At 38.8% G+C, this 15,403-nt stretch overlaps 1 protein-coding gene across 1 annotated transcript; it reads right to left on the bottom strand.

The window, feature by feature from the left end:
* Positions 1-32: 32 nt before the first annotated feature.
* Positions 33-11,012, bottom strand: LOC135504785 (ataxin-7-like protein 3). The gene is made up of 8 exons (XM_064923644.1): positions 10,893-11,012; positions 10,000-10,120; positions 9,584-9,716; positions 9,209-9,380; positions 6,527-6,627; positions 2,071-2,093; positions 1,552-1,597; positions 33-1,081 (listed from the first exon to the last, which is right to left on the bottom strand). The coding sequence occupies exons 2-8, from the start codon at positions 10,048-10,050 to the stop codon at positions 1,002-1,004; spliced, it is 606 nt and encodes a 201-aa protein (XP_064779716.1). The 5' UTR covers positions 10,051-10,120; positions 10,893-11,012; the 3' UTR covers positions 33-1,001.
* Positions 11,013-15,403: the final 4,391 nt, after the last annotated feature.

The following is a 15,403-nucleotide window of genomic DNA, read 5'->3' as shown; positions in this document are numbered from 1 at the left end:
TTCCTATACTCACAGTTCAAATATCACACATCGACAGATGACAATCGTTTATTACTTGACAGATGAACAAATACAAAGCCATGATAGCAGCATTTCAACTATTTAAATATTTACACTATCACAACACTGAGGACACATATAACCCTTTACAATGTAAACAAATAATAAAGAATGTTTTGAATGCTAGAAAACAAGCCTAACTAACTACTCATCTACAATGAAACAATGAAAAGATTAACCCATGTTCTACTGCAAGGAGTTCGCAGTTTATTTCAAAACCTATTTCCACAGGTATATGACAAGTGACGGGAGTCCTTTCAGCATACTCATCAGTAGGAGAATCATGATGTTGACACTGTGAATATGGAGTAATAAAATGACAAACCACTAATTATTATTGCCTGTAAGTTGTGCGACTTCTGATTTTAACTGTCCATTTGTCCATAATTATGTTCTTGTCAAAAAAATGATAGTTGAAAAGACTTCTTGACTGATAATATCATCAAAAAGTCAGTGCATAATCAAATTGTCCTTAGTATCCATTGCTCTGACCTCGACTGCCTCTACCTAGCCACTGTACGACCTCACTCCTTATCTGTGCATTGACAGATTTTAACACAATATTTCGTAAAGAGGCCAGCCAAGAGCTACCTATTGATAAAATAATGTATGATATAAAATAATGATTATTGGTGCAACGATTCGGTGGAGGGGAAAAAAGGAAGAGACATAGTGCAGGGGGTCTCTGGACTGCTTCAGCAGTGTTGTGTTCATTAGGGCACACAGTAACAAAACATTTTAAAACATTTCACAATGGAGAAACAAACAAGCATTTCTTATTGGAGAAGTTCAGTCACTACCTCCATGTATCAGTCAGTTTTGTTCAGTGTGGTGCTTAATGAACACGACCCATTTAGCAATAGTCTACTACACATCTGTCATGGTCCATTGAAAAACAAAAGGAGCCAGGGTGGACTCTGAATGGTCTTCCTGTGTGTCTGTCACTGAGGGAAGGCCTCGTCTTTCATCAGCATGCGTGGGCTCTCCTGGTTGTCCATACGCCGTCTGGCGCCCATCATACCTGTGGAGACAGACTGACTCTATTTATCAAAGTCACCTCCATTCTCCACTCCAAGGAAATTATACTGTGGCTGTCGAAAATCTGATTATGGGGATGGTCCAGGAGGTTTTTATTTTAGTTACACTTGTCAAATGATCTCTGGAACCACCTTAATATAAAATAGCAATATCTTCTTAGATTCACAGCGCAACTGCAAAACAATACTCCACCATTATCTGTAGGATAGCTTATATTTCATATGAGCCACAGTCCACACCTTACTTAATCTCTGTCTCAATGACCTAGAACTAGGGTAGAGCGTCTCAGGGACAACTTACGTACAGTAAATACTTTGTCATAACACTGTCATACTATCGAATTAATGCCAGAGTGTGTATTAGGCCTATCCAAAGAATGAGGCCTAAAGCAATCGCTCCATTTGTCACAATTACCATGCATTTTGTAGTTACAGACGAACGGTGATAACTTACCACTCTTATGTTTAAATGATTTGGATCTCCTGGGTGAGTTTGGATTCTACAATAAAAAAGGAAAAAAAGATATATATATGTACATATAAAACAAAATAGTTTGCACAAAACTATAAGAAATGTGTATTTTAATTGTCTTATTCAATAAAAACAATATGTTCTGTTTAACAGAAAGCTTGACAATCACAACAAATATTAAAATTGAAGAAATCGAAATTTGGTCTCGTCGCCTTTCAGGATCATGCTGCATACGGTTGGAAACTTTAAAAACATATTAAGATAACTTTATTTTTATGGTTTGTTTTGGCCGTGCTTTCTAGTAATTTTATTAGATTGGTTACAACTACACAAACCCCAAGTGCCAATCAACATTCTCCCTTCGATTTCTCACTTGAAATTCAGCTGTGGCACTGGATTCTATTCAGATAAAGCATCAAGAAAAGCAGAATGATCAACTAGTGGCAAAACTATGTTATTACAGAAAATATTTAATTGTTGTTTCAAAGAAAGTGCAAATACCTTATCTGATTTTCTCTTCTTCGCTGCAAAAACGAGAGCATTTTATAAGACATGTGGACATAATTTCAATGATTTACAAGATATCATAATGTACAAATACACAAGAGAACCAAGCACATTGTTAACACTTCAAAGCATATTTGTTTTACTACTAGATATCAAGTGAAGATCAAACATATACAACTACATTTTGGATGCATGTGCACAGTTGAAGTCAACTCTGTTTCAGTTCAAATTAATGTAGAGATTGACTATTGGTATTCACCATTATAGGATTCTAATTTCCATTTGTCTACTCTTGTGAGTAGATATATAAAATGTAACTGTCAGTCACCAGGGTTGTGTTTCGTAGGGCACACTGTAGGAAAACATTTTGCAATGGAAAACAACAAGCAAGCAAAAACTAAAGAAGGAAGTACCAGTGACTCGCTCAATACGGAAGTTGTCAGATGACGCAGATGCCCAACTATGAACCACCAAACAGGCAAAGCATCAATACAGGACTAACATTGAATCCTACTACACTGGCTCCGATGCTCGTCGGAAGTGGCAGGGATTGCAAACTATTACGGACTACAAAAGGGAAGCACAGCCGTGAGCTGCCCAGTGATACGAGCCTACCAGACGAGCTAAATCCCCAGGTGGTAAGGGTAGTTATTAACACATATGCCACGCTGATCCTCAACACGGGGGCCCCACAGGGGTACATGCTCAGTCCCCTCCTTTACTCCCTGTTCACCCATGACTGCATGGCCAAGCACGACTCCAACACCATCATTAACTTCACCGACAACGATGAGACAGCCTATAGGGAGGAGGTCAGAGACCTGGCCGTGTGGTTCCAGCATAACAACAAGAGGGCGACCGATTTCTCGGCATGGCCGATTAATTAGGGCCGACTTCAAGTTTTCAGAAGAATCTGCCTTTTTAGATGACGATTACATTGCAATCCACGAGGAGACTGTGTTGCAGGCTGACCACCTGTTACACGAGTGCAGCGTCAAAAGGACCTGTGGCTGCAAGGAGCCAAGATAAGTTGCTATCTAGCATTAAGCTTATCTTATAAAAAAACAATCAATCTTAACATAATCACTAGTGAACTACACATGGTTGATGATTTTACAAGGTTAACTAGCTTGTCATGTGTTGCATATAATGAATGCGGTGACTGTTAATTTATCATCGAATCACAGCCTACTTCAATTTGGTCAAACGGGTGATGATTTAACAAAAGCGCAATCGTTGCACAAAAGTACCCAGCCATAAACATCAATGCCTTTCTTAAAATCAATTAAAACCTGCATATTTAGTTAAAATAAATGTATGTTAGCAGGCAATATTAACTAGAGAAATTGTCACTTCTCTTGCATTCTGTGCAAGCAGAGTCAGGGTATATGCAGCAGTTTGGGCCACCTGGCTCGTTGCTGTGTGAAGACCATTTCTTCCTAACAAAGACCGTAATTCATTTGCCTGAATTTTACATAATTATGACGTAACATTGAAGGTTGTGCAATGTAACAGCAATATTTAGACTTAGGGATGCCACCCGTTCGATAAAATACAGAACACTGTATTTTTGCATTATTTAAACCAAATTGAACAGTTTCATTATTTATTTGAGACTAAATTGATTTTATTTATGTACTATATTTAGTTAAAATAAGTGTTCTTTGTTCATTCAGTATTTTTGTAATTGTCATTATCACACAAACACACACACACACACATATATATATATATTTTTTTAAATCGTCTGATTAATCACTATCGGCTTTTTTTGGTCCCCCAATAATCGGTATCGGCATTGAAAAAATCATAATCGGTCGACCTCTAATATCAACCTCTCCCTCAATGTGATACAAAACAAAAGGAGATTATCATGGACTACAGGAAAAGGAGAGCCGAGCATTCCCCCATTCTTATTGACGGGGCTGTAATGGAACAGGTTGGGAGCTTCAAGTTCCTTGGTGTCCACATCACTAACCAACTGTCATGGTCCAAACACACTGAGGGCAGAGGGCACAACAAAACCTATTCCCACTCAGGAGACTGAAAAGATTTGGCATGGGTCCTCAGATCCTCAAAAAGTTATACAGCTGCACCATCAAGAGCATCCTGACTGGTTGAATCACTGCCTGGTATGGCAACTGGCACTAGAGGGTAGTGCGTACGGCCCAGTAAATCACTGGGGCAAAGCTTCCTGCCATCCAGGACCTCTATGCCAGGTGGTGTCAGAAGGCCCTAAAAATTCCCAAAGACTCCAGCCACCCTAGTCATAGACTGTTCTCTCTGCTACCGCACGGCAAGCGGTACCGTAGAGCCAAGTCCAGGTCCAAAAGGCTTCTTAACAGCTTCTACCCCCAAGCCATAAGCGTCCTGAACAGCTAATCAAATGGCTACCTGTGTCCCCGCACATCGACTCTGTACCGGTAGCCAGGGTTGGGGAGTAACAGATTACAAAAAAACCTAACTGTAATCTGTTACTATACCAGAACAAATATTGTAATCAGATTACAGCTACTTTTGAAAAACTAGATGATTACGTTGAGGACTACTTTTAAATTCAGAAAGCATGTTTGTGAAAAGAAACCCTTGACACTTCTGTTTTCTCAATGACATTGAAAAAAGGTGCAAGTTTAAATTTGTTCCACGTGAGCGAGTCTGACCACAAGTCAGAGACCACTATGATGACACACCAAATGTGTTTGATGGATCTCGGGACAAGAGCATGAATAGGCTTTTGTAGGCTACATTCCAAACTATGTCTTCCAATGGTGCGACTGCTGTCGGCATCGAAAGATTATCCAACTTGAATAAACGCTTGGAGGTAAGGATGACAGCAGTGGTGTCGTCTACAGTGATACGGATATCACTTATTATTGACATCTACATAGCGCATTGATGTGAATCACACAGCCAGTGAAAAATGCTCTTGCAACAACTGCATAGTGCGCATCCCAGCCTATGGACTAAAAGTGGGGCTTTTATTGCTAAAAATGTTTTATTCTCCATAGGTCTAATGGACACATGCACACTTTTGATAGACTTAAAGTGGCAATCTGCCACATCAATTTTTAGATGTATAAATTATATATATATATATCCATTGATTCTTGAAGAATATAACTTATATAAATGCCTCGAGCTTAGTTCAATTGTCACACTTCAACGAGAACCCAAAATATAAGCTTGTTTTTCTCCAATGTTTGTAAACATTGTGAATGTAAACAAACACCGTACAGCCTCACAACATGGTTAAAACAATAATTTTGATAACATGGATGGTCAGTCCATACACCCATAGCTCTGTCTATTAATCTGGGTGTGGTTACATTTCTCCAAGCCCATCCCTCAGCTTTTTACCAAAACCGAGGTGGGGAAGCATTTTTGTTATTGTTTCATCTGTGGATTTACCGTTTAAACAGTTACAGATTATCAAGATATCAAAGTGTCACCAACAAAAAGGTAAACAATCGGCCTATAGAAAATGCAGCATATGGCATTCCTTTTTCACATGTAAATAGCACTTTTCAGCAGCACTCAAAGAATGCCATTCCATGAGCGCAGCATTTATTTTTCAACTCTAATCAATGAGACCAATCAATCCTCCATGACAAGAAAATCAGAAACAAAGTAGGGCTGGCTAATAAGTCCTTAGTTTTTGGAGTTATGCTCAGGTAAAACAATTTGGCTAATCTATACTTTCAAATCCTATTCTTGAAGATCAAAGGGAAAAACATTTATTGGAATGACTGGAATTCTGATAGACTTTGGTTTTTAATGTAAAGATATAATTGAATCGTATTATTATATGTAGTAGAAAGCGATGGGTTAGAAGAAGCCTACATAACCAACCAATAAAGTAACATTTTACATCCATATATGGCCAGCTATGTAAACTTCAACATTGATTTATCCTACAATAGTTCAATTGCTAACATACATTTTTGTCTTCTAATGCCTCTTAAGGGGAAAGTAATCTAATAGCAATGGAATGTAATCAGATTACGTTACTGAGTTTGGGTAATCCAAAAGTTATGTTACTGATTACAATTTTGAACAGGTAACTAGTAACTAACGGATTACATTTAGAAAGTAACCTACCCAGCCGGTACCCCCTGTATATAGCCTTGTTACTGTTATTTTATTGTCTCTTTATTTATTTGGAATATTTTCTTATTTTTTTCATTATAATTTTAATGTATTTTTTGTTTACTTCAGTTTATTTAGTAAATACTTTCTTCACACTTATTTTTTCTTAAAATTGCATAGTTGGTTAAGGGCTTGTAAGTAAGCATTTGATTGTATTCAGCACATGACAAATAAAAATGGGATTTGATTTAACCTCTGTTCTTATTGGATAAGGTCATGTGGTACCTTTCTGTTTCACAACGTTTGGGCTCGTTTTCTGCCTACTAAACAGGACCCAGATCACCATGAAAAGCCAGTCCTTTACCTTTCTTTTCCGCCCCGTAGGACCAGTCGTTATCATTGACGTCATCATTATCCTCCTGGTCGCTCTCTGATTTATTGTTAGTGTTGTTGCCGGTGACTATTCTGTGTGGGGAAGAAAGGACAGTCAGTGACATCATCCATTGATTTATGGCCAGACCTGAGTTCAAAATACTATTTGAAATAATTTCCAATATTTAATCTGTGCTTAACTGAGCTTGTGTGGTTTAATGGACCAATAGAATAGTCTCAAAAACCGCAAACCCCGCCCGTCTGTTACTCCGGGCAGGCTAAAGCAAAGTACTTGAAAGAATCCTTCCTTCAGGATTGCTAGAGAAAGTAAGGCTACAGTTGAATGAAAAGTGTGCAAACTACATTTGATTTGAAAATAACTACCCTGTTGTGTTATGAGAAAATGTTTTATTGTCACATACACCAGATAACACATTTCACTGCATCTATTTTACAGGGTCGGCCATAATAGTACAGCGTCCCTGAAGCAAATGAGGGTTTAGTGCCTTATTCAACGGCACATCAGATGTTTCACCTTGCTGCCTCGAATACCCAAGCCGACAACTCCAGTCTTAACGGCATTCCATTGCTGTCTGCACTGCAATGTCAACTGGTATTAGGGTAGCTGTGTTTAAAGGTTAGCTGAACCAAAACAAAAATACTTGTCTGGTTGAAAACGGCCTGAGGCATCGACATTAGTCAGAAACATTTATTCTAGTGCCAAAATGTAATACAAATCGCAAATAGGATAATTTTGGTCATTAAGTCAATATCTTCCAAAACTATGACATAAATTCCTAAATCCTTGGATATTTGTTATTTTAATCATGCCCAGTCTTGCCCACTAAAAGGGGATGGTAAACGCTGCACGGAGAAGCAGCTGAGCTGAGTGCAGCAGAATCAACCAACAGCCTGCCCATTTCTTTACAGACAACAGAAATACTCATTAGCACACAGCGCCTCAGTCTTGTTTACATGAAACAATACATAGTTGCCAATGTTATATTGAAAGAACGAGACTTGGTCTTTATAAAGGGCTTGTTTTCCCTCCCCCCCAACTCAAACATCCTCACATTCGTGAGATAACATTAGCATCATAAACACAAGTATCATAGGTATTCTAGAAAAGGAGGAAATGCTCAGGGTTTAGGATTCTTGACCAATCACGTTCACGTTGTCGTGCTGCGTCAAGTGGTTGCTAAGCCATTCATCTCGTAAAGTATGGTTGCTGTTTAGGATCAGTAAAGAGGAACACACAACGCCAGGCTATTAGCGAACATAACACTCCCCATTCAAACCCTCGTTGCTTCAGTCATGGCTTCTAGCATTTCATAACAAGGATTTGGAAAAGGGAGGCGAATTTAGTGAGTTTAGCCACCCCTTCAAAGATGTCAGTAACCGCATCAATATGACATACAGTTGAAGTTGTAAGTTCACATACACCTTAGCCAAATACATTTAAACAATTCCTGACATTTAATCCTCGTAAAATTCCCTGTCTTAGGTCAGTTAGGATCAGCACTTTATTTTAAGAATGTGAAATAGTAGAACAATAGTTGAGAGTGATTTATTTCAGCTTTCTTTCATTTTAATTCAACTTCTTTCATCACCTTCCAAGTGGGTCAGAAGTTTACATACACTCAATTAATATTTGGTAGCATTGTCTGGTGTTGATGGTGTTCTTCAGCTTACAGGCCTCCCCCTTTTTCCTCCAAACATAACGATAGTCCTTATGGCCAAACAGTTCTATTTTTGTTACATCAGGCCAGAGGACATTTCTCCAAAAAATACGAGCTGTGTCCCCATGTGCAGTTGCAAACTGTAGTCTGGCTTATTATGGTGGTTTTGGAGCAGTGGCTTCTTCTTTACAGAGCGGCCTTTCAGGTTATGTCGATATAGGACTCGTTTGACTGTAGATATAGATACTTTTGTACCGGTTTCCTCTAGCATCTTCACAAGGTCCTTGTTGTTCTGGGATTGACTTGCACTTTTCACACCAAAGTATGTTCATCTCTAGGAGACAGAACATGTCTCCTTCCTGAGCGGTATGACAGCTGCGTGGTCACATGGTGTTTATACTTGTTCACCTGTACAAACAATAGTAAGCGTGGTACCTTCAGGTATTTGGAAATTGTTCCCAAGGATGAACCAGACTTGTGGAAGTCTCCACTTTTTTCTGAAGTCTTGGCTGATTTCTTCTGATTTTCCCATGATGTCAAGCAAAGAGGCACCGAGTTTGAAGGTAGGCCTTGAAATACATCCAAAGGTACACCTCCAATTGACTCAAATTATGTCAATTAGCCTATCAGAAGCTTCTAAAGCCATGACATCATTTTCTGGAATTTTCCAAGCTGTTTAAAGGTACAGTCAACTTAGTGCATGTAAACTTCTGACCCACTGCAATTGTAATACAGTGAATTATAAGTGAAATAATCTGTCTAACAATTGTTAGAAAAATAACTTGTGTCATGCACAAAGTAGATGTCCTAACCGACTTGCCAAAACTATTGTTTGTTAACAAGAAATTTGTGGAGTGGTTGAAAAACGAGTTTTGATGACTCCAACCTAAGTGTATGTAGACTTCCGACTTCAACTGTACATGTATTGCCCAACTGCAATGTAGATGACATGGCATTCAATAATTGGTTAGGGTTAGAGTTAGGGGGGGGCTAACCTGCGGTTGGCGATGCGGCTGCTGTTGCGCCCCATGCCCAGGCATTTCTCCAAGTGCGGGGCAAAGCGTGACGCAGCGATGCTCCGGCTGCAGTTGGGACAGACACACTCCTTGTTCTTCCACTGGTTGTACACCTGCCCGAACACATCCACTCCTGGCTGGTCCACAATTTCTACTCATGCAAAAAAAAATAAAGAGAAAAAAAAATTGTAGTTCAAAGCACTTTACATAGTAAAAGGTGTATATTATATATTGCAATCGTTGTATGGTGGTGTAGTTAGCAAATTAAAACTTGTGGAATGATATCGTCTGTATCTTAACCATTGTTAAACAATAATTTAAAAACATAGGTGAGTAGAAAGTAGAAATACATACCAAAGTCCCGCATGGTTTCTTGGTCCGTGTCTTCCAGGAAAAAGTAGCCCTGCTTGACGGCCCGGTGGACCTCAAAGCACAGGCCCAGACAAGCATCCTCCACCAGGTCAGAAAGGATGTCCTGAGCTACACCCTGCCAACCACCCCAGCATTATTATATAGAACCAGGATATAGCCTTTCATTGGAATGATACTGTTAGAAGAGTTGGCTACAGAACTGATTCACACTAGGGCCAAACAGTCAAGCTGAATTGCGCCGGCCTGGTTACGCATCAGCCATAGCTGCAGTCCAAATGACACACAGTCCAAATGTTTAAGCCTTTGTCTAAGACTAAAATGAAAAAAAGTGTGGGTGAAAAACAATACCCTTATGTATAGTCCACACAGGACTAAACCAAACCTACTACTATATTTACCTCCAGCTTGCTGTTGTCCAGGCTGGACATCGAAATCTCATCCATTTTCATTTGCCAGAATTAGAAGAGCCCACACTTCTGTGTTCATGCTGTAAAGCAGCATGCATTGGCCAAGACGGGGCTAGACCAGACAGGTGAGAAGACACATATCATAACACATAATTTAATCTTCATACATAGCATTTACAATGTAAAATATATTTCAATGAGTCATGGTAAGGAGTGTGGGGAGCAGGAGCAACAACAAGCAATGAAACATTGTAACAACGGGTGACAACTAAATGCACAATGAATTATATTAAAAAAGTGGAATCTAGGCTATTCACGTTTATAACCTGTCATTTATGACAAAAAAATAATTGGATTATTCGTTGTTTGTCGTACAAATCAGATAACGACATGTTACGTGTCATGCTTTGCTTTATATATCGTTCACAGAACAGCATTGAATAAATGTTTTCCTTATATTCTTTTTTAAAAATCACACAGAAGTCCTCGGCCCCTACTATGAGGCATAACATTGTCCAGTATACACAATTGAAAATAACGCAGATAGACACCATTGTATTCGTGTCGATTTCAGATGAGCAGAAAGAGACGGGGGACATTTTGTGATCACTTACAGAAAATAACAAAAAATACTGTAAATAAATGTATCATCAACCTAACATATGGTGCAATCGGAAGTAATTGTAAGACATTGAATGTTACTTCAAGAAACAGATTACTGCGAAGCACGCTATGGGTTGCTTAGTGCACTGCTGCTTTTCGTTTTAAAAACTCGATACATTGTGTCACAAGAAAAATATCACTTCACGGTGTAGCTCCCTTTAGCTTTGACGATCACAACAGTTAGATACATGCCAGTCCATAAATGTTTTTTATTTATTTACCTATATCGGAAGGCATCCATCTTTACATCAGACGACTCAGGCAGTAGCAATCGATCGCTACACAAGAGAACGCAAACCACGAGCAGCATTGCTGTCTTCAGTGAACCCAGCCGGCTATTGTCAGTGGATTTATGCATGTCCACGTACAGTCCAAGTGACCTATATTCTCCCACTCCAGTCTTTAACACTCTCTCTTTCTCTCTGGGATTTACATATAACACGATTTGTGATTTGATGGTAAATGTCTGCTTTAAAAACTTGGCAGAATTGGCGTTAGTTGTTGAAATATCAATATATCAATATGCTGTGTTGCTGATTGCAACACAGCATTCCTCATTAGAGGTCCCCTCACATACAATTAAAAGATGTCATGAAGGAAATAACACTTCCCTTCTCTACCGAGTATCTCAATATTGGTATCATTCCGGCCCTTGTTTTAGCATGCAGGTGTTGAGAATTATAATATCTATACCTTTATTTAACCAGGCAAGTCAGTTAAGAACAAATTCTTATTTTCAATGACGGCCTGGGTTAACTGCCTGTTCAGGGGCAGGACGACAGATTTGTACCTTGTCAGCTCTGGGGTTTGAACTCGCAACCTTCCGGTTACTAGTCCAACGCTCTAACCACTAGGCTACCCTGCCGCCCCAATATAGATGTATATCGATATTATATTTTAGATAAATGTACATGATTGACACATTGTTGTATGTGGATTTCAAATGATAAATGTCTGGTCAGTTTGATGGAAATTGTGGAAATGACAGTAGTGATGGGCTACAGCTTTGAAGGTTTCTCCTGCTTTGAATGGAGTTAGGTTTTTTTACAGGCTGCTCATGCAATTGTGGCACTAGGTGTATGCCAGTGACCCAGTTATGACAAGTGCAGCTATAGACTGCCTCATCTTCAGCCTCGAATGCCAGATCCAGAATATGTGAACCTGCTTGACAACCCAATTGCTCTTGTGTTGTTATAAAACAAAAAACTTGGGCTACCTCCAGCCTTCTGTTGGCACCACGTAATTGTCTAGGTCCTGGTATCACTAATAACATTTGAGATTTTAGTCATTCTTATCCAGAGCAATTAGAGTTAAATGCCTTGTTCAAGGTCACATCCACAGATTTTCCACCTAGGCTCAGGGGGCTTTGGAAAAAAAGATATTGAACAAGATAGACTTTATGACCAAAATGTTTCACCTGAGTGTAGTCAGTCAGTGTTATCAGCCAGAGGACATCACTGCACAAAAGGAGGAACAGAATAAATACTGTAAATAAATGTGTGTGTGTGTGTGTGTGTGTGTGTAAATGCATACCAAATTCCATTTTATAAGCCATGGCCCATCGAAAAGCCAACGGCAATGTAAAAGCTGTAAAAATTGACTTAAAAGTTGACCTGTTCTGAAGAAATCTTGTGTTCATTAATTTATGAAATATGCTGTTTCATAAAATATATTTTCAAAGTTTCAAAGATGGATTTTAAGATGCTGTTCATGATCATGCCTCGAGACTGACTGAAAAATAAAAAGTAAATGACTACATAAGAAAAACATACCATTACCTTGTTCATAACAAATTCAAATAGAAATGGAATTGTCTCAAAGTCAGGAAATTCAGATAATGACCGATATTAACCTGTGTTATTTGAGACATTCATAACCAGCTACAAAAGCCGTGTAACACAATGGTTGATACAGTATTGGAGTTAACATTGCAAAGTATAACATGCCCATATTATGCCAGCTACAACATTGGAAATATACTTGTTTTGTCCTAATATAGTGAGCTTTGAGGGATTTGTAGTTACATTTTATCACAATAAAAAGGGATGGTAAACATGTGCTACTAGTAGACCACTAACCCATTGTCATTAAAATTGAAATGTATAAAATGCCCATTATATGCCAGCTACAACGTTGGAAAAAAAATAGTTTACTGTATTTTATAGTGATTTTTTTGGGGGGGGGGGTTAAAATTTAATTTGAACACAGTAAAAATGGATGGTAAACATTTTTTCACGTGTGCCACCAGTATATCATTCATCATTTCAAAGTATAAAAAAAACATATTTTGCCAGCTACAAGATTGGAAGAACTAGTTTACTGTATATTATAGTAAACTATTTAATGATTAGAATTCAATTTTAACACAGCAGAAATGGATGGTAATGTTTTTTTCACATCTGCCAATAGTAGATCACTAATACATTCTTAATACAATTGCAAAGCATAACATGTCTGTATTTGCCAGCTACACCATTTGAATAATACTTGTTCTGTCCTATTACAATTTATATTTGAGTGATAACACAGTTAACACAATTAAATGGATGGTAAACATTTTGTCATGTGTACCACTAGTAGATCACTAATCTATTGTCATTAACATTGCAAAGCATAACAGACCATATTATGCCAGCTAGAAGAGTTGAAAAACACTAGTTTACTGTATATTACAGTGACCATTGATGGATTAGAATTGAATTGTAACACACTAGAAATGGATACTAAACATTTTGAGTTTGGATCCCGTGATGGAGGTTGGCATCAGTTGCTCGGACCGTTCCTATTTGTCCAGTGATCCTGCCGACCAAGGGTGGGGTCTGAGGAGCTGTTTGGCATAGCTGTCTATCAAGCTAGCAGGGATTTCTTGAGGGCTTGAACGCAGCCGGCAACGCGGTTAGACATTGTGGCTGGGACCACGGATTGTCCCGGGCTTGTGGCTGTCTAGATACTTGTTGTTTTCAATTTTCCCTGCGACCTGCCCTGTCTGGAACTGCTAGGAGTAACAGCTCAACCTACGCTGAAGGATCTTTTAAACAAACAACAATATTCCTACAAGCAGTTGTTAAAACAACAAGAAAATAGATTCAAGTGTTTTGTCCAAATACTGGTGGAGTCAACTAATAAAAGAATGGACGACCTGACCAGAAGTCCAGGACCTAAAGAACAGTTTGCAGGGTCAGTTCTCCCAGGGTCAGTTCGATGAGTTTAAACTGGAGACAGGCAAGATGCAGCAATCTGTAAGTCATTGAGAGAGGACATAAGTTCTGTATGTGAATCCATGATAACAACGAGAGGTAAATCAGATCGAGGGACAATCAAGGCGGAACAACATGGTTGTCGACGAAATTGCAGAATCTCCACATGAGACCGGAACAGAGTCTGAGGACAAAGTGAGAGAAATTATCTTGGAGAAACTGAAGATGGGCCACAGGAAGATTGAGGTGGAGTTCGCCCACGGGACTGGAAAACCCACCACTGGCCCAGGTGACAGGCCCAGGCCAATATTGGTCAAGTTCCTGAGGTTCAAGGTCAAGGTAGCTGTTCTGGAAAGAGCCAAGAATGAGAGGAACGTACAGTATATCTTCCCCAACAAGGACCATCCTGAAGCTGTGTGACAGAATAGGAAAGAACTTATTCCAGCCATGAAAGATGCCAGAGTGCGTGGAGACATTGCTTACATCCGCAATGACAGGCTCATTGTCTACCCTCCCAAAAGCTGGGAATTGTTGAGACAGCCAAGCCTATGGGTTGTAACTTCAACTCCGCAACACCCACATACTTACACACACCAACTGATTAATGTATATATTTTTTCTCTGGTTTTGTTTGCTCTTTTCCATATTATGACTTATATAAGCTACCCAGGAAAGGGCTGAAAATTTCCCATATTAATATATCACATCAAGTTTTATTGGTCACATACACGTGGTTAGCAGATGTTATTGCGAGTGTAGCGAAATGCTTATGCTTCTAGATCCGACAGTGCCGCAGTATCTAACAGGTTATATCAAAAAATTCCACAACAAACCGAATATCTAACAAATTCCACAACAAAACCTAATACACACAATCTAGTAAAGGAATGGGATGAGGATATATAAGTATAACATATACGGATGAGCAGTGACAGAGAGGCTAAGATGCAATAGTTAGTAAAGGATACAGTAAATAAATATACATATGAGATAAGTAATGCGAGATATGTAAACATTCTAAAAGTGGCACTATTAAAGTGACTAGTCTTCCATTTATTAAAGTGGCTAATGATCTCAAGTCTTTTGGTCGTCAGCCTGTGTGCTAGTGGCGGCTGTTTAACTATCTGACGGCCTTGAGATTGAAAAACATCTCTCTGTCCCAGCTTTGATGCACCTGTACTGACCTCGCCATCTGGATGGAAGTGTGGTGAAATTAAAAAAAATATATATAGAATTTACCACAGGTAGACTCCAATCAAGTTGTAGAAACATCTCAAGGTTGATCAATGGGAACTGAATACTTATGTAAATAAGGTATTGTTTTTTATTTTAATGTGCAAAAAAATTCTAAAAACCTGCTTTCACTTTGTCATTGTGGTATTGATGAGGATTACTTATTTAATCCATTTTAGAACAAGGCTGTAACAAAATGTGGGAAAAGTCAGTGGGTCAGAATACTTTCCAAATGCACTGTACATGGCAATTATTTATTTATTTTACCAGACAAGCCAGTTAAGAACAAATTCTTATTTTCA

The sequence above is a fragment of the Oncorhynchus masou genome, chromosome 18 (genome assembly GCF_036934945.1).
Source record: "Oncorhynchus masou masou isolate Uvic2021 chromosome 18, UVic_Omas_1.1, whole genome shotgun sequence".
Lineage (NCBI taxonomy): Eukaryota > Metazoa > Chordata > Actinopteri > Salmoniformes > Salmonidae > Oncorhynchus > Oncorhynchus masou.
Note: the sequence above shows the minus strand (reverse complement) of the source record. Positions and strands in the feature narration are given on the sequence as shown.